This window comes from Eutrigla gurnardus (genome assembly GCF_963514095.1).
Source record: "Eutrigla gurnardus genome assembly, chromosome: 10".
Classification (NCBI taxonomy): Eukaryota; Metazoa; Chordata; class Actinopteri; order Perciformes; family Triglidae; genus Eutrigla; species Eutrigla gurnardus.
In genome coordinates this window covers 26,313,063-26,335,056 of record NC_139924.1, presented here as the reverse complement: position 1 = coordinate 26,335,056, position 21,994 = coordinate 26,313,063, and the positions used below count along the sequence as shown (strand labels likewise).

At 43.9% G+C, this 21,994-nt stretch overlaps 1 protein-coding gene across 1 annotated transcript; it reads left to right on the top strand.

Moving 5' to 3' along the window:
• Positions 1–1,788: 1,788 nt before the first annotated feature.
• nectin3a (nectin cell adhesion molecule 3a) lies at positions 1,789–19,267 on the top strand (the record flags this gene model as incomplete). The annotated part of the gene is made up of 6 exons (XM_084019289.1): positions 1,789–1,879; positions 4,760–5,101; positions 9,904–10,203; positions 12,081–12,198; positions 13,157–13,308; positions 15,399–19,267. 6 exons carry the CDS (start codon positions 1,789–1,791, stop codon positions 16,052–16,054), a joined length of 1,659 nt encoding a protein of 552 aa, XP_083875415.1. The 3' UTR covers positions 16,055–19,267.
• Between the last annotated feature and the right edge of the window lie 2,727 nt (positions 19,268–21,994).

The window sequence follows — 21,994 nt, the reverse complement described above, 5'->3', positions numbered from 1 at the left end:
CGTGGAAAAAATAACCCTGCTGCCCATCTCACATACACCTACCTCCTAGCCCCACAACAAACGATAACAAATCCCACACAATGAGGCAGGAAGCTGTAGGAGTTGTTTGCGTTGCCTTGATACACAGTGGCGGATATTGTCCTTCACTAGTTCTACAGCATGGCTGTAGCTGACTCTGCTGAGAGGTTGTAACCTATCCTGACACTTTGTATGTCAACGCTATTGATCTTTTTCTTTTTAAGCGTGGATCTTTAATCAAATGTGACCTGGATGAGAAGGACACAGGAGTCCACATTGCGATGGGGGGAGCAATGAGAAAGGGGTTTTGAAGAGGACAGTGACATGTGAAAGAGGCCCGTCCAGGCTTTTATAAAGGCCTGTCAGCCAGTGTTTGTCTCCACCATGAATTAGCCCACTGAAAAAGCCTCACACCCTCACAGGATACAATGCTAGGAAGGAAGGGGGTAGATTAGGGCTGGTGTTGGGACTAATGCTTTCTTCACACTGCACAAATATTTCTTGCGATAAAGACATGCTATAAAGCAGGCAATACACCACTTGGCCTATCCTGTCTCTAACTGATTGAGAGAGAGTTATAGGCCTCACAAAAATAAAACAACGGTCTGGGGGCCTGTGTAAGGCGTGTAGGCATTGTCTGCTTTTCTTCCTCCCCTGGTCACCTCCTTAGAAAGCAACAATACCAGACAAATGGCTCCACACTGCCTATTGACTTCTTTGCGTTTCGGTGTTTGAAGGCACAGACGACTCTTAGAAAATGCAGTCCCCAGTGGGAAATGTATTGATGAAATTCCCAAACGCTAACTGCAAATTCCCCAACTGTTGCGATTTCTGTTTTGCACAAAAGGAATGGTTGTTTTCTCTTCCCTTGTCCACTTTGAGGGCTTGGGGTTGGGTTGCTATTGTTATTGTTTGCCGATGCAGTTTTCATGCATGTCAATGAAATCTTTTTTTATATGTGACCTTAAGGATCACATGGAAGTTTGTTAGTCAGCTAAGTAATGTTGCTGTACAAGATTAAGGGACTTCAGTGCTTGTAATGAATATGAATTACTGCAACCATTAAACGGTCATGAAACACTGCCCTTCAGCCTGTGCTCACATCCCATCCTCCACACAAATTACCCAAGCAGGGAAGAAGGTGAGGTTAGGCTAGGTCTGGTGCATCCCAGGTTACTTGCTAACTCCTTGGAAAGGAGACTAGCTGAGGTAGCCCAACCCACCTCATGAAAAAATCAATCTTCTGTTTCAATCGATCTTAATTGGATTGATCCGATATCGATTTAGTCAAATCCAGGGAGGACGTACCATACATGTGTTTGCATCAGTAGATTTGACTTGGTGGTCTGAACCACTCTGCCAAACTATCTTGTACTTGGATCGGCTTGTAAAAATGATTAACCCAGCCTCGTTCTGTCCTTGCATAGTTCACACTGTTGTTAAATTATTTACTTCTGTCCACCTCACTCCTGTACTTCCTCCAAATAACTGCCCTGTTTCTTTTTTGTGTGTCCCTATTCCTTCTTGCCTTCTGAATGCTCAGCACTCAGAGTTTCCCCTTGCTTTAGTCCTAAACCACACTCCCTTCTGCACAAATCTCATGTCTGCATTCTTCTCCTGTGAGGTCTTCAGATCAGTCCCTCATGAGTGCTGTTTGACATGATAATCTATGCACGGGGTTTGTCTACACGAGCATGACATATTGTCTATTTTGTTGCTGCATGTTAATGTTTCTGGCCTTGCATCCCGCCTGTCTCACATGGCTCCGACATGCACTGCAGGCTTCACTGCCAGGAGCTCCAGCCAGGAGACAGCCCTGCTCCTTTGGGGGAGGTCAGGGCTGAAGTTAGGTCAGATCTGGGTAGGTGGAGATCTTGGCTCGTCCAGTGGCCGACGTGGAATGTTTGCGCCGGTTGCCAGGCAAAGAGGAAGGTTTTGATTTACCAATGCGTCTTCCGAGCAGCTTGTCGCAATTAGTGATGTCAGGAGGGAAAGAAACAAATATGAAGCATTTCTTCAAAGGGCAGGCATATCCTTCCCATGAGTTCATTCTTTCCTCGGGTTTCTCAAGGAAAAAGGGGGCAAAAGTGCAGCCTATTTCCCTTCAGTGAAATTAGTTGTTGCAGGCCGGGGATTCGTCCTCTTCTCTGGTGCAGGTCGTCAAACTTTTAAACGACTAAATAGGTTGCAAAGCATCAAAACAGTGACACAGCATAAAAATATGTTTACCATAACCTCATCCTATTTCCTGGATAAGATGGATAACCAGTAATAAAACTTGTAACAGTCCTGAGTCGTGCCTCTGCTCTGTATCAGTGCACTTATTTCCTTGATGAAACCATGCGGCAGCTTTGTTTAACACACTGCTTACATTTCAGTTGCCTGCACTATTTTAGATGATATTTCATGGGGCTCTAGTTTGCGAGCTCTGGCTGTGTACTTCATGGTTACAGCCTCGCAGTGCCAAGTTTCCCCACTCTCATCCTGGCTGTAGGTATCCCATGCAGAGGCCATCTGTCTCTCCTCCCATAATGGTAAGGGTGGAGTCCTCCTTAAGCACCCCTCCTCCCCCCTTCTCTCCCTCCTTCTCTCCCAAATGCTTACTGTAAAGCAAACAGAACATAGCATGGATGGAGTCTTGTTTCTCTGTGTGCTTTGAGAGCCCTGAAAGCCCACACATTGAGATAGACAAACTATGTACGGTAGCAGTTGGAGTGTCGTGTCGGGTAGCTGCAATATGTAGAGCATGTTGGGGAAGAAACCTGGTCTGAGACACGTGTCGGCATCCATCAACACATCGTCACGCACGCCAGTCTTGTTCGCTTACCACTCAGACAACCAGTACATACAGTTACACGTACAGTTATCAGCACGACATCTATAGTCTTGCAACAGTAAACATATATTTGCAGATATTTATCTCACTGTCAAAGCATTTTTCATGGTGTATTATTCTTTTTCCAAGCTAGTGAGTTGCACTAGCAAGGTGACAACAAACAGCTGTTGTGACAGATCAGATGACTGTGGAGTGCAGAATGTAAAACCCACATGACTCCGACCCCGATTCTCCCCCACACCAGTGCACCCAGAGGACTCAGACGCAAGGCAAACACAGGGCGACACATGCACTGCTAAGCACATTAGGGCGCTCTGTTTTTAGACCAGGTCACCATTCAAAGGTGGGAAAGAGATGGAAACGGATCCCTAAATTATCGTGTCAAAATAATCCGACGTGACTGTTCCTAAGGGTCTTTCCAAGTGAGTGACACATGAGGCGGGAGTTCAAATACTTTAGTTGCATAGGTTACGAGCCGAAATACAACTGTGCTGGATTAGTTTACGTAGTAAGGAAAAGAAACCCAAAATATTGTGAAGATGTGGGTCAGCAGGGAGGAAAAAAAACAAACAGGAAAGCCCATGTATTATAGCACAGCATGACCTTTCAAGAAACACAATGCAACATACATTTAGGACTCAGCAGCCATTCAAACGAAATGCCTGACTCTTACACACATGGGAAGGGACACACATTTAGAAAAGAGAAACCCTGTGTGTGTGTGTGTGTGTGTGTGTAATCACTGAAATTACAGGGGACGTAATAGAGCACGGGGAGCCTCGGCCTCCTTTGGCTATATTCCTCACAAACCAAGATAGCATTGCTGTGGCCTACCACTCAAATTCATGCCAAAGACTCAAAATACCAGCCAGTGGACCACTTTTATAAGCTTTACTCCATACACATCCGAGACTACGTATAAAGTGGAAATTTATGGTGACCCATATATAGCTTACTCTGTGCAACTGTATGAAGAAAACTGAGGCGTACTGTTTGAATATTTTGAATGAAGTCAAGTTTTTACATTTTGCCCGCACATGTTTTCACAAAGTACATTATAAATCTACACCACTGTTCACTTTTGAATTTTTATAGCCTCTTAGAAATGTTTAAGCATACACACTTATATCAATGAATCATTTGTGTCATTATGCTCACAAAAAAAACATTTTTTTCTTCCCCTATTCAGGGCTGTAGCCATAACCTGTAATTTAGGACTTATTTCAGGTTAGGTTTTGCAAGATACTGCATTCATTCCCATTTCTTAAAGTTAAAGTGTGACTTTTTGCTGCGAACAGTCAGGCATTTGTTGTCACATGCGCGTCCTGTTTTGTCTTGCTTTTCATCATTTACAGCATTTAAATAACCATTACTGTTCAAGACCAAGATAACATGTTGCATTACTTTAAAATAAAATAAAATAAAAACCTGCAGTGGGCTTCAAGTGAAATTAAGGGCCCTATAAAAAGAGGGCATACAACCACAACATAGCTTGTTTTGTTTCATCTCTTTCCAGTGATTTTTTCCCTTTTCTTTCCTGCTTAAAAGGTGCTCTCTTGATTAGCGAAAGGGACAGTCTGAGTGTCCTGTGGTGAAAGTGTGTTGCTTATTAAGAGGGAAAGCAGTGCACTCAGAGTAACCCAGATTCATTCTGGACCCCTTTTTTTTACAACAGGAATAATATATCTGAGAACAAATGATGCCTCTTCTTTGAATCCTAATCTAAAGCTGCCACAGTGGACGAGAAGAAACTTACTGTTCGACAAATTTAATCTAGATTTGGACACTTTTCTTCCACCGCGACACACCAGAGAACAAAAAGAATAATCTCTGGATCCAATGAAGTTTATTTTTAATTAATTAAAGCTGACGTGTTGCTTATCTGGATTCCTCTTCTCTCAGCAGGTGTGTGCAGTAACCAGGTGATTGTTCCTGAGAAAGTGAATGCCGTGCTGGGGAAAAACATCACACTGGGCTGCAGAATAGAGGTGGGCTCCAACCTCACACAGAGCTCGTGGGAACGCCGTCTTCCTTCAGGCACCATCACCTTGGCGGTGTTCAACCCGGAGTTCGGGACCTCCATCTCTCCGGACTACACCAAGCGCATCTCGTTCGTTTCCCCCTCCGTGCGAGATGCTACCATCACCATCGAAGGAGCCGGCTTTGCAGATATCGGGTCCTACACCTGCAAAGTGGTGACATTTCCTCTGGGCAATACACAGGCGTCCACCTATGTTAATGTATTAGGTAAAGTATCCTTTTTTTTTTCAATGTATTGAGTGCTTCTTGATGCTCTTCTTTAATCTCAAGGATGCTTTTTGTTGTGATTAAGCAAAGCTTGGGTCATTACTAAGTGTTTGCCCTGAAGGAACAAACTGCCCTCTGACGCTACCTAGCTTTTTAAATGACTACCTGGACACAGGCCATGTAAATGTAAATCCCTGTAGGGATGTGACCCCTCTCATCTCACTCAGCCCAGTGTCACTCACTGTGAAAACTGCAAAGTCAGGTTTGCATTAATTTCTCCATAAGGTCCTGCATGCGGCCGTTCACATTACCAATCAAAAAAGTGCATATTTTAATAGGGATATAGACTCTCTGCTCATGTAGCAACCATGTAAACCAAGCAGAGGAAGTTCAAACAGTCGTGATGCAACTAGTTGCATGCAACAACAAGTTAATTGCAGGGTGTGATAGAGAGACTCTCGTGACATTCACTTGCATTTAACCAAGCTGTGGAGATATAATGGTTCATTTCATGCGTACAATGAGCTTAACGCGACAATGTGCAGCTGTTTTCCCTCGAGGCCCTGAGGGTTGTTGTTAGTTGCCTCTTAACCTTTTGTTATGATCTATGAAGTCAAACCTCAGGCTTAGTATTTGGTGTGAAGCTTCACATGCGTCGAAGCAGATTACAAACGTGGGGATCTGCAGTGTAGAAAAGTGTATAATAAAAGATACAATTGGGTATTTGCACACTTAGCATCGCCATATTTTTCATTTTTAACAATTTCTTCTGTAGTTGCTGATGTTACAGCTGGGTGTTGCATTTCATTGATGACAAAAAAACATAATCACTGCATAAAAACTCAATAAATGCCCAACGCTGCATCAAACACACACTGTGCCAAGATGCATCTATTTAATGATACTTATAATGAATAATACATCGTTAATGGGGATTCTCATTACCATTTTCTTTTTTTCTGTAAGTGTTGGACATCCTACAGTCTGGTGTTGCACAGATGTTGTATTTTCTCCACTCCATGGGCACGTACAGTAACAAGCTCTCTCCGAGGAGCATTCACGTTGAACTTTCTCTGCGGTCAGCGTATGTTTCAAACCCTAAATTGGTGGTTGGATTGCACTCGGGCCGTGCTGAGAGTCGCAGCCTGCACTGTAAGCAGTAGTTTCTCGTCTCCTTCCAGAGACCAAAGGAGACTCTGATGACTAATGAGTGGTACATTAAGTGCTGCCGTGACAGCCACAGTGTCTGGGACCTCACAGAGTTCAACGCCACCTTGCTCTCCGCTCTGAGCAGCTTCTCGTGGGCGTGTCGGGGGTTTAAGATAAAATAATCCTTTATTAGTCCCACCACGGCAGGGAAATGTTTGGTCTCACACAGACACAGGCGGACCCATTCAGGAATACATGATCAGGCCTAATCTACCACTCGGATGTAATGAGGATGTGATTACGGTGTATGTTGGCAATTACATGCATGTCATGCTACAAGACCTGACCTCAGCACTTTCAAGTTACCAAGGCAACGATGAAGACTTGCGTCTCCATCTCTACCTTGTTTTGAGGAAGCAAAAAAAAGTGTCCCTAAAGATAATTCATAATAATGTGTCGGCATAGTATACTCTTGAACCTTAGTTTAGAAACATAATATTCAGAATATTTGTGGTGTGGTGTGTATTGTATGCACTTCAGTTAAACTACTCAACTCAAAGTTCCGAGTTTGAATTCAAAGTTATCCTCTGGTTTATGAGAGAGAGAGCACTCGACTTCATTTTCATTCCTTTCAAATGAAAAATGGTAATTTAAAGATGAATTGATGAAAAGGGTCAAACCCATGAATAACCGACTGAAGTCACGCCACACATGTTAATGATAAACAGGTGTGGTGAACATTTACTACATTTTGAAAGTTACAATCACGACCCAAACTTTTTTGTCTTGTATTTAATCACGAGTATTTGTTTTGGCTCGGTGCTCTTAGACTCCCCCTTTCATTCTTCGTGTCCACAGCTTCTCAGAAAAGGCTCAAGCATTTAAGGAACAGTTGAGCAGGAAGTGTGCGACAGTGCGTGAGCCAACAGTCCCCACCATTAAGCAATAGGAAGGAACCAGAGGGAGATATGACACATTAACTGCATTAATTAGAGTGACCCTTTGTTCTAAAGCGCTGACAGGTGAATGGGAAATCTAATGAACAGCTATTGACTTTCCTGAAAACAAAACATGGAGGCTTCACGCAAGGCAGATTTTATTAATAAGCATTTCAGCTTTGTCCTCCAACCATGAACAGCATTTTTTTTTTTTTTTTAATCTAAAGCTGTCTGTTCATTCCTGTGGCCAATAATGCAGCTTCCCTTTTTTTGCTGAGTCATACAATTGAGAAATCAGCCCCACAGAGATGGGGCTTACTCACTAAAGCCAAACTCTAAAGATGGTCATATTTTTACGTTGTGAGAAATGTTTCATTTCTTCTTTCAGTATATTTCAATAATGCTGGACTTCCCCTTACTTTCCCCTTACTTTCTGTATCAATATGTCATAGAGCTATTATATATCTTATCTTTTTCCTATCAGATAATGAGTCCAGATTTAGGTAACAGCTCACACACTGATAATCTTGAGTTTACCTGCTTTTGGTGTGTGACTTATGTCAGTCAATCATGGTTGTTTTACTTCACTGCTTTCTTTTTTAGAACCAACTTTTTGCATCCAAAACCTAAAACTAAAATAATGCTGTTAATTTGAGTGCAGTACTGCCACCATACCTTTGCTTTAAATGGTAAAACTGCCAATGTATAGCTTTTGGAGGTTAAACCTCACTGTAAAAATGTCCAGACGTGATGCATTAAATGAGTTCTAGGGGGTCCCACTGTGACGTCAGTGTTCGCTGTGTGTATATGTGCATCAGTGTGCATGTGGGTGGGAAACGGCCAATGCAGCCAGTTTTGCTGAAGGGAAATCATTACCCTCTCCCCTAAAGCATTTCCACCCATCCATAGAGTACCCCTCCCTCCCTGACATTTCCAAATTAACACGTCTCTCTGATTTAGTTATTCTGAGGCTTCGGCCAGCTCGCATCTTGAACATAGAGCAGCTACTGTTTATATTCAGAGGCCAGTATGGAGGGCAACGAGAAGTGAGTGAAGAATGTGAGGTGGGCGACGGAGAGTCCCCACCCCTGCAGTGGGTACAGGACACGGCTGGTTATTTTTGGAAATGGGGGGGGGGAGGTATTTGAATATGTTGTTCGACTGCTCGGGAGGAGTGGGGTAGCACATGTCTCAGAGGTGATGGCCTTGTCTTGTGGATTAGGCTGGCGTGTGCCCCCACATGCCTTTTAAAACTGTCACCATTGCAGTAAGTGGAACAGCTGTTCTTTTTAAAAGGGACAGGGATGGAGGCGGTGGTGCACTGCAAGACAAAGACGAAGACATTAACATAAGAGGGACATTCCAGTGATGGTAAACCTTGTGTAACCAGTTTACTTTACCATCCCTCCGATGTGTCCTCCCCTCCCTCAACAGATCCTTTTCCCTCTTTTGTGATTGTTAAAACTGGGCTAGGCGGTATCTTTTCAGAGTTATTGAGCAAAAAGTCCACAATAACCTTTCAGCATATTGAAATTCAAGCGTTCTGAAAGAAACTCCTGCATCTCTTCCTGGCTCCGTTTACAGGTTTAAAACGTAGCCGTGACCCAGGTCATCTTAGAGAGGGCATTCCTGTTGGCTGATCTACAAACGTCCAGGCGCATACATGTCATAGACTAAGCTGTAGGCTGAACTGTTCACATCAAACATCGTCTCTCCATCTCCGAAACGCTTCGCTGATGATATTGTTGCTCATTAGAGCTTTGAATGACAGTATGTCATCTCTAAAGGCTTTACAGGCCCGCAAGTTTGAAAAGAAACGCAAGACGGTAATTCTCCTATAATTGCAGCCTTATAACGGCATCTGGCTCACAATCGGATTGATGTTTGAAATGAAAGACTAGTACGGGTTACAGTAAGAAGCGTGATACGCCCATGCTTGTCTGGTGGGAGGGGCTTAGGACAGAGAGAGAGAGCTGCAGGATGAGGACTGCTCTTTAAAATCTTGCCTTTTCTAGAAAACTGTCTAACGTGGGGTACCACTGGAATTCCATCATGCTGAAAGGTTATTTAGGGATTTTTGCCAAATGACACCAAAACAAACTGCCTTTCCCAGCATAGAAAACTGTCTCTCTTTGCACAACAGGTGGAGGATTTCGTTATTCTGGTCACGTCCTTCTCACATGGATCTGTTTTGTCTCTCTGTTGAGAAAATCCTTGTTCTGCCTAAACCTGCAGTTATTCTCAGGAAGCTGGTATAACGTTACCGCGAGTGTACAGTAAATTAGCTTCTCATCTTCCAGTACAACACGGTCAAACACATCTCGGCGTTGACTGCTGTCAGCCCATATTTAGTTTAGTTTTATTCGTTTTTCCACAAAAATCATATGCATACTTCAAGTTCTGCTAGAACCGGACAGCAAGACCAATCGATTACTCTTCCTTAAGCACACTATGTGTACAATAAAGTCGGCTCAGTCTCCACTGAACTGCCTCCATATGATTGAGTAGCATGGTTCATCAATTTTTAATGCGTATATGTGAAATGGAAGGAGTTAATCTGCCCTCTCTGGCTATTAAGTATACTAAAGGCACTTCCTTCTGTCCATACTAAATTATAGACATTATTTATTCATATATATACTGAAAAAGATCAATATTCATTTTGTAATCTATTCTGAATTCTGTCGTTTCCTCTCCTCCCCCTCCTCTCTTCAGTGGAGCCCAAGGTCTTTGTGTCCGCCGGCCCCACGGCTCTGCTGGACGGCGGGAACGAGTCGCTGGTGGCCACCTGCGTCGCGGAGCGCGGCCGTCCCGCCGCCGAGGTTTTCTGGGAGACGGAGCTGTACGGGCGAAGTGAAAAGGAAAGTGCGGACGAGCCCAACGGCACCACCACCGTGCAAGTGCACTACATGTGGCCGCCGCAGAGCTACGCCCAGGGGAAGACGCTCACCTGTGTGGTCCGCCACCCGGCGCTGCAGACAGAGTTCCGCATCCCGTACACACTAAACGTTCAGTGTAAGTGCTGAATTATAAATCCTCCCTCATTCCCAACTTGTCTGCTGGTTTTTCTATATCTTTCTTATTGTCAACACCAACAATTAATTGATCCAACTAATTCCACTAAGTATTTCCTGCTTGATGTAGCTTCCTCTTCTGCACCATTGTTCAAAATCTATTGACTCACTAACACTATTTATCCTCCCTTTAAAATGTCTGCTGTAATATATTATATTCACATATTGGTTGTTCGTCAAGTAAAGAGGAAGATGTTTCTTTTCCCAGTGTAATAAAATATTAATACAAGTTAGAACCTGTCAGATATATCATCGGTGCATATGTTTGCCAATAGATGTGCTGGCATGACTCATAAATGGTGTCATTATATAGTTATATATAAAGGCCAGCAGAATACACTACCGTTGCTGCCTTATTTATATGAATATGGGACGATATATCTATTGGAACTTTCTCGCTATCTGCCCCAAAAATCCCATATCGGTGGAATAAAAAACAAGCACTCAACAATGCTTCGTGGGAAGGAAGAAATGAAAGTCACAGAGTAAGACAGTAAAGATGTGTGTGTGTTTTACATGCCGATTACCCCAAAACATGTTGATGAGGTGTGTCTTGATAAACCACAGGCCCCGTAGTTTAGTTTGAGTCAATCCTGCTTATACTGACTAGAACACTTAAATCCACAGCCCCCCCAAAAATGCACTATTCATTCCTGCTTCAGTTTGTTAAACACTATAATTACAAAAATATAAAACATCTGCAGTCTTGACTTCCACCGTCCGATCAACATCTTTCACAGAAAGCTTCCGATCATGTCGCCACTGTGGATTGTGTTAAGTACTGTGACTGCTCAATGAATTGTGTAATATTATGCAGTTTATTGAAATTTCAGTCTTATAAATTGTGTCTGAAGTCGCCGAGATGAATTATCATGATGATTATATCAAGCAGAGTAATGGTTATTATAGTTTTAATTGAGCAGGCTGAACAGTACTGATATTTACCCATGCTGACAGCTGGATTTATGAATAGCCTGATACCTACCTTTCCCAATAAAGGGGCCGTTTAAGAGTCATTTTAATGTTGTAATCATCGATGCATCCTTCCTTGGTGAGCAATACGAAAGGTTAGTCTATGTTTGGACTGTGTGAGTGCAGGCTAATGAAGGTATTTTATGAAATATTGATCAGGCCTCAGCAGCAACACAAGTAGCAGGGGGCTGATGGGGGGGGGTGGAGACGCAGAAAAACCGAGGTTAATACAGGAAGAAAGAGCTTTCCAGCTCAATAAATCATGTCAAATGCAGAGGCAAGGGACTTTAAGTGCAAAAGAAGCACAATTTCAGCGTGGAGCCGCGTGAAAAGGGTCAGTGGAGTCCTGTGTGGTGTAATGAGTTCCTCATTTGTCCTCCAGAGAAATCAAAATGAAATATTGGAAGTCAGTGTTTGCCGTGTTTTATTACAGTGGCATGTGCTGGCCTTCATTATGACATCCTCCTGCTGTCCTTTTTGTTTTTGTTTTTCTCTTTGTCAGGGAGAGGCGGTCGAGTTTATTATTAGTCGCAGTACACCTACTGTCTGAGAGTGTCATCTTCTAACTTTCCACCAGCCCGGGGTCATTTGTTAGTTCTCTTGGCTCTGGTTCACGAGCAGATCCTACATACCCCGCTTCATCCCGCCTTTGTTTTTACTCATCGCTCATTACTGTGCTTCTGATGCTTTGTTCCTTCTGCAAAAAGCTCATTTGTCACCAGGCTGCTGGGACCACAATGACGGATTATTGAGTCCTAGCCTTGTACCCCTTTGGGGGAATGTGTATTTATATTTATATATAGTCGTACATATTTAACCCCAGGACCTTTTTGTTTCATTTTACAGTTGCACCAATGGTATCAATAATAGGAATCGACAAAAATTGGTACGTGGGTCAGGAGAACGTGAGGTTCACCTGTGGAGCCAAAGCCAACCCACCTGCCCGTCACTTCACATGGACCAGGTCAGTAACCCCCCAAACGTTGGCTTCCTGGGGGAAAAAACACATTATCCAAGGTCTCTGGAGCTGATTTGTTTTAGTGTGCATCCTTTGAAGGGTCTCAGGTACTGATGGTGTTGTAGACTTTCCCTGAAACACCTTTCAGGATGGACACATGTCTTCAGGTTGTCAGCAGCTTATGTTAAAATTCATGACTTGACCTGGACTATGGGGAAAGAGCCATTCTTAAATGTAAATAATGGAACCCAGGCGTAAAACTGTTACTTTACTAGCCGGGACAAGTTGATAGTTCATCGCGTGTTCAAACTAATGATGAGTTTTAAACATTTATATGCTTGTTTGTCTCCTTGAGCAACAGTTTTGTGACAAACAAGCAAAAGACAACATGTTTGTTGTGTAACTAATGTTACAAGCAAATACCACATGAAGGATCAGCTGCTGTTTCGGGTCCAGTTGCGTGGACAAACTTAAATTAAGCAGCCAGGCGAAGAAGCTTCTGTCTATAAATTACCTCCAGCATGAATTTTGGAGCCCGGACACCGGAGCTGTCGAATGCTCTGCTGCACCCATCGGGAGGACTCCCTGCTATAAATAAAAGATTCCAAATGGTTCATGCATCAGAGCAACACTGGCCTGTTGGCAGCTCTTTGTCATCATCTTGCTTTAAAAACAAGAAATATGATCTCATTTGAGCTGACAGTACCAGTAAAGTCTAGACAGCCAAGCTCTTTATTTTCTTTCTTCCTTTGCCCTGACGTTAAAAACCTCGCGTTCACGTAGAAAGCTTTTCCCTCCTCGACTGATGGGAGTGCAGTCAGCTCAAATTATCGTCATGTGAGCATATAAAATGTGCAACAGGCCTGCGGATGGTGAGGCGTTGGGGATAACTTTGAAACAAGCAGTCTGTGTGTGTGTGAAGTACTGCACACTGACATTAATGCAATGCTTCATTTCTGCACAGGTTGGATGGATCGATGCCGGAGGGAGTTGAGATATCAAACAATAGTTTTGCCTTCACTCGCCCGTTGGATCGCAACGACTCCGGAGTGTACCGCTGCGACGTGAGGAACGACATCGGCGTCCGCAGTCATGATGTAAACCTCTGGGTACAAGGTGCGTTTTCACTTCATTTAAAGAGCTCTTTTTTTATTTTTAAACCAGCTGCTAACTTAAATAAATTACCTTTAACACCCGAGGTTAAACTATCAATCGGGGCCTTTTGACATTCAGCGTGGCCCTCTGATGTAAGATTACCCTCTCAGTACGATCAGCCTCCAGTTCAACACTCCTAGCAGGGCTAAGCCTCCGTATAAATGTCCCTGCCCAGATCCACTTTCACACATTCCTGGCAACGGAGGAGCATGGAGAGCAGATAAAGAGTATCGCTCCCAAACGTTTCCAGTGTTGTGGTTTTGGCCACATTATATTTCTCAGATAAGACAGAGAGTGTTTACCCCTGCTAGTGCGGCTAAGTGCGCATGAAGCCTTTTCTGTTTGTTGTGTTTAAGGTCACGTTTCACAGTGGGACATAATGAATTTGCAGTCTCATCTAATTTGTTAATCAACAGTATATTGTCCTCGTCAAGCTGGTGTGTGTAAAACGCATTTTATTTAACTTCAACACTCCATTAAAACTACAGAGAGGGGACTTCCCTTCATGATCAAAAGGGGTTTCCCTGCATTTAAACGAGTTGCAAGTTTTTCATTAATTGTCATGAACCATCAGAAATCTCACAGGATAGTAAATTACTCCCGTCTGCTTCCTCTGCTCGTCCACGGTTTGCTGCTTGACTTCATCATTGTCAGGGTGTGGATCCTGAGAACGCTGCATCTCTTCTTCTTTTTTGTTTTCATTTCTCCTCGGCCTCCTTTTTTTAATCCTTTTCCAAACAAAGCAACTGCTGCTTTTGGACACATTCTCCGCTAACACACACAAACCTTTTTCGTTTCTCACTGTTGAGAGTAAGAGCTGGAGAAGACCCAGATTATATAAAAAAAAAAGGCTGTCAGGCTCCATCTGCGTACAGGCCTGGTTTGGAGTCTTGCTCCAAACGAAAGCACAGCTGACATCCTGTCCGGGACAGACTTGCACTGAGCAATTATCCTGCTTCTCTTGTCAGATATTAAGACTTGTCTGCGGCCTCTCACTTCCATCCCCTGTGGAGATAGCCAGGTTGAGATCAGCTCCATCCCCTCCCCCTCGCTGTAGCTGTTTTCACGTCGCCTGTTGTTCCGTGCAGCCTTGTGGTTTTTGGCTGCTTGTCTCTCAGATGATCAGCTACATGGGTTGCAGATGCTCACCGCTCACAACGTGGGTTTAAAATGCCACGCTGCAGGGGAGGGATTGATAGTGACTGACGATTGCCAGACTATCAGGTTAGCCAACCTTGATCCGCCTCTGCTATCCTCTGTCATCTTTTTACTTGAGCGCTGATCCTTCAGGCTCACACACGGTGTATAATTGCAGATAATTAGACTCTTACACAGTTACACAAATTGTGGAAATCATTACAGCTCCACGGGGGAATCCGGTTTTGATAACTTGTACCTAAAAAACCCCCTGCAGATGCAGACAGCTATTAATGTGAGTCACGTTGCGGTGCAGTCGGGCCTTTGATGTGCCGGTGCAGAGATCGACTGGTGGTATCAGGCTGCTCGTGGCCCCAGAGGTCAAAATGGAGACCGTTATCCTGACCTTGAGCTCCCACACGGCCCTGACTCTGGCTGATATCACAAACGCCGGCCACCGGAGGACAAATCAGATGCAGGAACCTCACATCGATCACACACAGCGTTTCATCTTCTCACATGACTTCCCCACAGCAGTGTTAGAAGTAAGGGGGGGGGAACCACACTCACTCAGATGCTCAGAGTGCATGTCCTCTGTCCTCCCATGCCTCTCCGTCTTTCTCTCGTCCACACATCACACAATGATATTTAGCACTTAACCTCTTTCTGCCCCTCTCATTTCCGCCCTTTTGCTCTCCATCGCAGCTTTCAACAGATTCTTTCGTCTCGGGAGAGGCGTCTCTGTTCCAACACTTCTCCGTGTTGCTATAAATTCATCTAAAAACCATTCACACTTTGCTTTGCTGGTCTTTACAGAACATAAAGGGAGGTGGTCATTTCCCCTCTGTATTTTTATGACTCATCACTGTCATTCCTCTCTGTTTAAATCTCTTCATCACATGTTGGCTCTGCAGATCCTCCCCCCACCACGGCCTCACCCAGCACCACCGCACCCCTCCTCCGTGACACCTCAGGAACCGGCACCGCTGTGGACCAGCGGAGAGCCCAGTTCACCTCCCCGACCCTGGCCTCCTTACCCGACAGCAGCCTGGGAACCATCGTGGGCGGGGCTGTGGGCGGAGTTTTGTTCCTGATCCTCTTGCTGATCCTTGGCGGGGCCTGCTTCATGCGACAGCGCCGGACCTTCAGAGGGGACTACTACACCAAACAGTACCTGGGGCCCTCCGACATGCAGAAGGAGTCTCAGATGGACGTGCTGCAGCCGCACGAGCTGCAGGAGGTCTACGGGGACAAGACGAGCAAAGGCAGCCAGGAGCTGAAACCCAAACTGGGTGGAGACATCATTTACCCCGACTACACCCCCGACCACAAGGATAGGGATGACTGGGCCGACGGGGGGGATGCCCACAGGGGCCTCAAGGAGGGGAACTACTACCCAGATCACTACAACACTCAAAACATGCACCCCTGCGGGCCTCCTGTGCACAGCCCCGTAGTGACCAACGGCTCCCCCTACCTCCCGGAGGACTGCTTTGAAAACGGTACAGACAGCGACTATGTGTCACACATGGACGGATCTGTGATCTCGCGCAGGGAGTGGTATGTTTGAGGACCCGGGGGAGGGAAAAAAAACCCACAGACAAACTAAACGACTGACTGAGAAGTGAGAGATTCAAATATCATTAAAAGGTGTCATTTCAGCTAAAGAATGAATACGATTTCTCAGCTCAGTTTCACAATGAGCGCTTTGAACAATATTGCTCTGCCTTGATTGTAACCACTTAACCTTAAGGACGTGTATGTGGATTGTATTACACTTTTGTAGCATTTCAAGGAGCTACAAATAATCTGGGACTCTCTGCGTAGGCTTAAAAGGCTTTGGGATACAGTGACGTTTCAACTGATGTGAGGTTTTGTATTCTGCTTGTTTGTGTTGGCACCTGTCTTTAACACAGGTCACAGGTCAGGTGTTCAGACTCTTGTTCGTGAAGTATTTATATCCCTGACCGACTAAGCTCTACTCTCATAAAACCTCACAACTTCTGTGGCATTTCAAAAAGGTCTTTTGATCGCTTCCCGCCTTTTTCATACTGTTTAAACGTTCATCATGGCTGCAACCAGTATTTACAACAAATTATATTGCATGAGTTCATTTTTAAACACAAGATGTATCATCGAGTTAAAGGGAAGGTTTGTCAGCGATACGATTTAAAGGGAGAAGTTATGGTTCTGAGGGGAAAGAAAACTGAAAAGTTCTTCAGTAGCTTTTTGCAAACTCGCAGTATCTTCTGTAAATTATTCATGAATTGGTACACCTGACGGAGAGAGAGGAAGTACTTTTACTTATAGCTTCAGCCCTGTTGATTTGGCGACACTCGTTGCCGTAGTAACAGCAAGTGTGGTTTAATACTGCAGCAAACACTCTGAGCAGCTGCTTTATAAGAGGAACAACTTGTGAATCTTGTAAACGGGGAAAGAAATGTCTGTTGACGCAAAAGAAAATACAGTAGATTACTTGTTTTGTGCTGACCCAGGAATATTGGTCAGCGCCGACTGCTTCCTGCGGGTCCCAATAAAAAGCCACCCAGTGCTGGATTACGTGCGTCGATGGTGTGGGAACGGCAGACTCTGCGACTACCAGTAAATACTATGGAGAGATAAGTAGTGCAGAAAAAGTGACGACCATGAATTGTGTTAAAATGGGGTTTCGATGTCTTCAACCAAATACACTATTATGATTAAGCTGTTGAAAATGTGTAAATCCAGGGAGCTTCTTGCAGTGGAAAAGCACCACACCGTTCCTACATGTCGGTAAAGATCACACGGAGCCGACCGAGCTTCGGCGCCCTCCGCTCAGCCATGATAACAGGCTGCATCGGCGTCTTCGCCCATCTTCCCTCCTCCGTATCCTCTGATTTCTGTCTGCGCACAAACACCAATGGGTCGTCTTTTTTTATTTTATTTTAAAACGTGGGATCAAAGCGATGAGTTATAAATACCAGATGTGGATATCACAGTTGTCATCATCTGACATGACGTGGCTCCATAAACCCCCAACCCGCCCCTCCGCTCGACACTCCTTGGTCACGATGGTAATAAGCAGAAATAAAGCAGCACTAATAAAGCGATCCTTTAGCGTTAGTTTGTACATGTTTGAAGTCGGATTGCGAGGATACCTCACAGTTGGAAACATTGTGTGCGGCTGAAATCACCACTGATCACAGAGCAGGCTGTAAATGTTGGGGTTTGGCTCCCCGGCAGCTCCTCTGGGGATGTACAGTAGAGCATGGAAACTGGAAATTTAATCCACCAGTGAAAAAAAGATTGCTTTAAGAACCATCAGGCTGTCTTTGTAATGCCTCCCAAAGGGATATATTTTTTTTTCTTTTCCTCCAAACAAGTAAAAACAAAAGAATTGACATCATTAATGATCTCATCTTGACTGATTCATTTGACCTTATACTTTTCCCACTTCGTGCTTCTTTTTTTTTTGTTTCCTCAGGAATACCAGATCAAAGTGGCCTTGCATGAAAGGGAAAACATGACACTTTTTTGGAAAGATCCCTGTTTAGTCCATTGCTGGAAGAGGGAACTATATATGTGTGCTGGGTATATTTCGTGGTCTCCTTTCTTATTGGGATTTTATAGATTGTGGGTGCACTTCTTTTTTTTTTTTAACCCTTCCCCGCCCTCGTGTTCCCATGCCGGGGTTTTGGTGGAGAGGTTTAGATGTCTGAGAATAAACTACTTTAATACCTCTCACCGTCGCTCACCCAGCCGCCACACATCTGCCACATTCGAAGGCAAGTCCTAGCCTCAAACCTTCAGCTTTTTAATTAACTTCTCTGTTTTTTATATATCTCTCTCTGCGGCGCTGCACTTGGCAACTAAAGTGCTCAAACCTGGTGATATATAGCACATCCGTGTCTGAATGCACACTTCTTTTTTTGTAATATATAGCTGATTCATAGCTGACAACTTGTTATTATTTGGCGCTCACTGTTTCTTTCATCTGTTCATTGCTCGTCTCTAAAGACTGTCTGGAAAAAGCAAAGTGATGAATGTTTTTGTAAAGTTTTTGGATCATTCACCACGTGAATTAAGTTATTCTCCACCCGCTCCGTTCATTATTTCCCATCACCTAATGTTTATATTACATGTACATAATGCTAATGAATTAGCGTAGGATTAGCCGTTTGATTTCTATGCTCATGTACAGTTTGTTCCGGACTCCCCTACTGATTAGCTGGTGCCTTAGACGGGCTGAGAAATGCACAGAAACTTTGAGAAAATGACAAGCGTTAATATAAAGCATATTAATATCACTACAGAGGAGGACCGTTGATATGTTTCCGCCTTGATATTTAAGATTTTATGTCAAAACATCAGAATAGACAAAAGGTTGATTGTCATACCTGATATATGTTTTCAAAGGACACATGTAACAAGTTAGTTACTGAGTAAATTGTATTAAGTAAAGTTTCACTGGGAATTTAGGCAGGCCAGATTCATAGAAAATACTATTGTCCTGTAAATATGCTGGCTGTTTTTTATTATTATTATTATTGAAAAAAAATCTTATTTTTTTGTATGAGGTCTGTCATTTTCACAGAATGTTAGTTTATCTTCTGAGCGTTCGAGGAGCTCCTGTCTCACGATAACGTAGAGGACGAGTCGGTTTTCACTGCATTTTCTATTTGTTTTCAAGAGTTTCTGACCAATTATTTTGTATGTTGCTGTTTGAATGATTGATGTCTCACATGAATCGGAGATGAACGTGCGGTAGATTGTATTTTGTTCCTTTTGTTTGCAATAAAAAACCTTCGATATTGCACTCAAGTGTGTCCTGGGATTCTGCTTTCAAGAGGAGATTTTTCATTTCCTTTTATAATGATCTTTACCTGTGTTAATATAATAATTAAATTGTCCATATTCATTAAGCTTTCTGGTCTGTTGGACTCTAATTGGTCAATCAGCAGTTAGCCCCGCCCCCTAAAGCATCCCCTGCTTTCTGGTCTGGTGGACTCTAAATGGACCATAATGTACTAAATGAACATCATGCTGGATTGAAGAAGACTTGAAACTAGAGATTGAGACCATAAACTCATGTTTACAATGTTTACTGAGATAATACATCAAGAGAGAAGTAGGACCATTTTCTCATGGACTTCTATACAACCAGAGAGGAGTCGCCCCCTGGTGGCCAGCAGAGAGAAGTAGGACCATTTTCTCATAGACTTCTATACAACCAGAGAGGAGTCGCCCCCTGGTGGCCAGCAGAGAGAAGTAGGACCATTTTCTCATAGACTTCTATACAACCAGAGAGGAGTCGCCCCCTGGTGGCCAGCAGAGAAGATGCAACTTTAAGGCACTTCATATTTGGCTTCACTTTTCAGAACAGGAAGTTGGATGAATGCCATGATTTTTACTTTCAGTTATCTTTCAGGTCATCGTTTGTAGTGACTCAGAAAGGGTGAGTGTTTTCACGTTCTTCTTTTACGACATTTCCTGTTGCTACATGACATTTTGCAATAATTGCAACTTATTCAATGTTATGAATGGAGACTGAAAGTTGGTTTACGTCCTTGGAAACAGCAGTTGACAAAACAAGACTCACCACCAAAACACGTCAACTTCCATTTGCCAGATTTAGCAAAGGTCTGAGGTCACAACGAGCAGCTAACATGGATCCATGTGTTCCCGGTTTGTGCTGGTTGGCTTCCTGGTGATGAGGACGTGTGTTCGGCCTCCCTTATTGGCCCTCTTAAGTTGATTGCCTTGATGTGTAGCACCTGTCTCAGAAGCTATAAATACTGCTGATTCCCTGTCGTATCTTGAAGAAGGCAGTTTGCTGAAACATTGATTGGTGTTAGTTGAAATAAATGAATTGGAGTTACAAGTGAGAGGCTCATTCTCTTCCTTTGGTTTTAATAAACAGACTTCATTAAGAGTTTTAGTCAAACTACTTTTTCCAAGGCCAAGAATTAACCTTCAAATGTCCAGTTTCAATGCTGATGATCCGGTCTTCTCCTTCTCCTTCTCTTGCAGGACTCTTTAACAGCTGATGAACCACACCTGAGCCAGGTGTGTTTCCAGGTAGAAAAGCTCACTGAAGGAAAGTCGACTTCCTTCTTTCGGTCCTATTTTCCATGTTTCTGGTAATTTGTGAAACAACTTCCCAGTTTGGGATTAATAAAGTCCATCTAACCATGAATATTTGTATAGACGACATGTTTGGGTCTTTTTAGGCCGGCGGCCATCAGTCTCTGTCACCTTCAGCCACTTGCACTGTCCACACCTGCGATAGGAACTAACTGACCCATTTCACGCAGCTCTCCATCCTGTCGAACTCAGCACCCTCTTCATCACAGAGCGAAACAAGCGAAGAGTGTGTTTTTCTTTCTCTAAATGTCTATCACACCTGCATCGACCACCCACAACTCCCAGGCAGTCCTTCACCAGGTCCGATGCGTCTCCTGGAATATAACAAACTGATACCACGCCGAAATGATGCCCTCGAAACATTTACCAAGGAATTTACAATGGCATTCCTTAATCCGAGGCCCTCCCACTCTAAGTGCCTGCGTTTAATCCCCAGTGTTAACCTGGCTTTGGGAGGTGACACGAACACTACCGATGTGTGTTGTTTAGCAAAGTGACAATCGTCCCCTCTGGTCCAGATTAAGAGCGGTGGGAGAAACTGGATATGTAAAATCCTCTGTGGCATGCTGGACAGAGACAATCTCCCCTTCTTGGACTTCACTTTCATCAACTTGAAGCGTCCACGTCGCCTCGGACCCAAAAGCACTCACTCTGTTATCGTGGTGTTGCCTGACTGGGATAACCCCGGCCTAATCCATCACTGCTACCATCTGCATGTTTGTGCAGGCCGTGTGGGTAAATAATGCCGTGTTGGTGGGCTTGGGTTACCGCTCCTTTTTTTTTTTTGGCAGATAGCTGCAAGGGGCATTTTTTCACACTTAATGAATCCGTCAGCAAATGTGTTTGGTTTTGTTGCCTTGTGAAACAGCAGCGGGTCCTGTGAACATTCTTTAGGACCCCACCCAAAGATGTTAAAGTCAACGCATCAAACGTTAACCTTTACAAAGTATTCTTGTAAAAATGCCCTTTTTTCTTCTGTCGTTGTTTTCTTACCTTTAATGATTTATTAATTCACACCCTCCTCCTCCTCCTCTTCACCGATTGTTAGCTAACATACGTGGACGCAGCACCGGGAGCTCACTTCAAAGGCCACAGCTGACTGAGCGGAACAGACAAATTGTTTGAGCTCATGGGTTTGGAAATAATGAAATGCTGCAGAGGGTGGGAGAGAGCGGAGCAGCTACAACAAAAATGTTGTCACATGGCCCGCGGCCTCGCCGGCCTTCGTCCTGCCGTGAAGCGTGTGAGCCACCTGTGGCCGAGACGGTGGCGGCGATATCAGAAATAATAAAAACAACAACCTTCATAGAGAGGATAGTGAGAAGATATGATGTGTGTTGTATTATCACAGAATCCTCACAAGAGCTGATGGAGTTTGCCTGCTTTT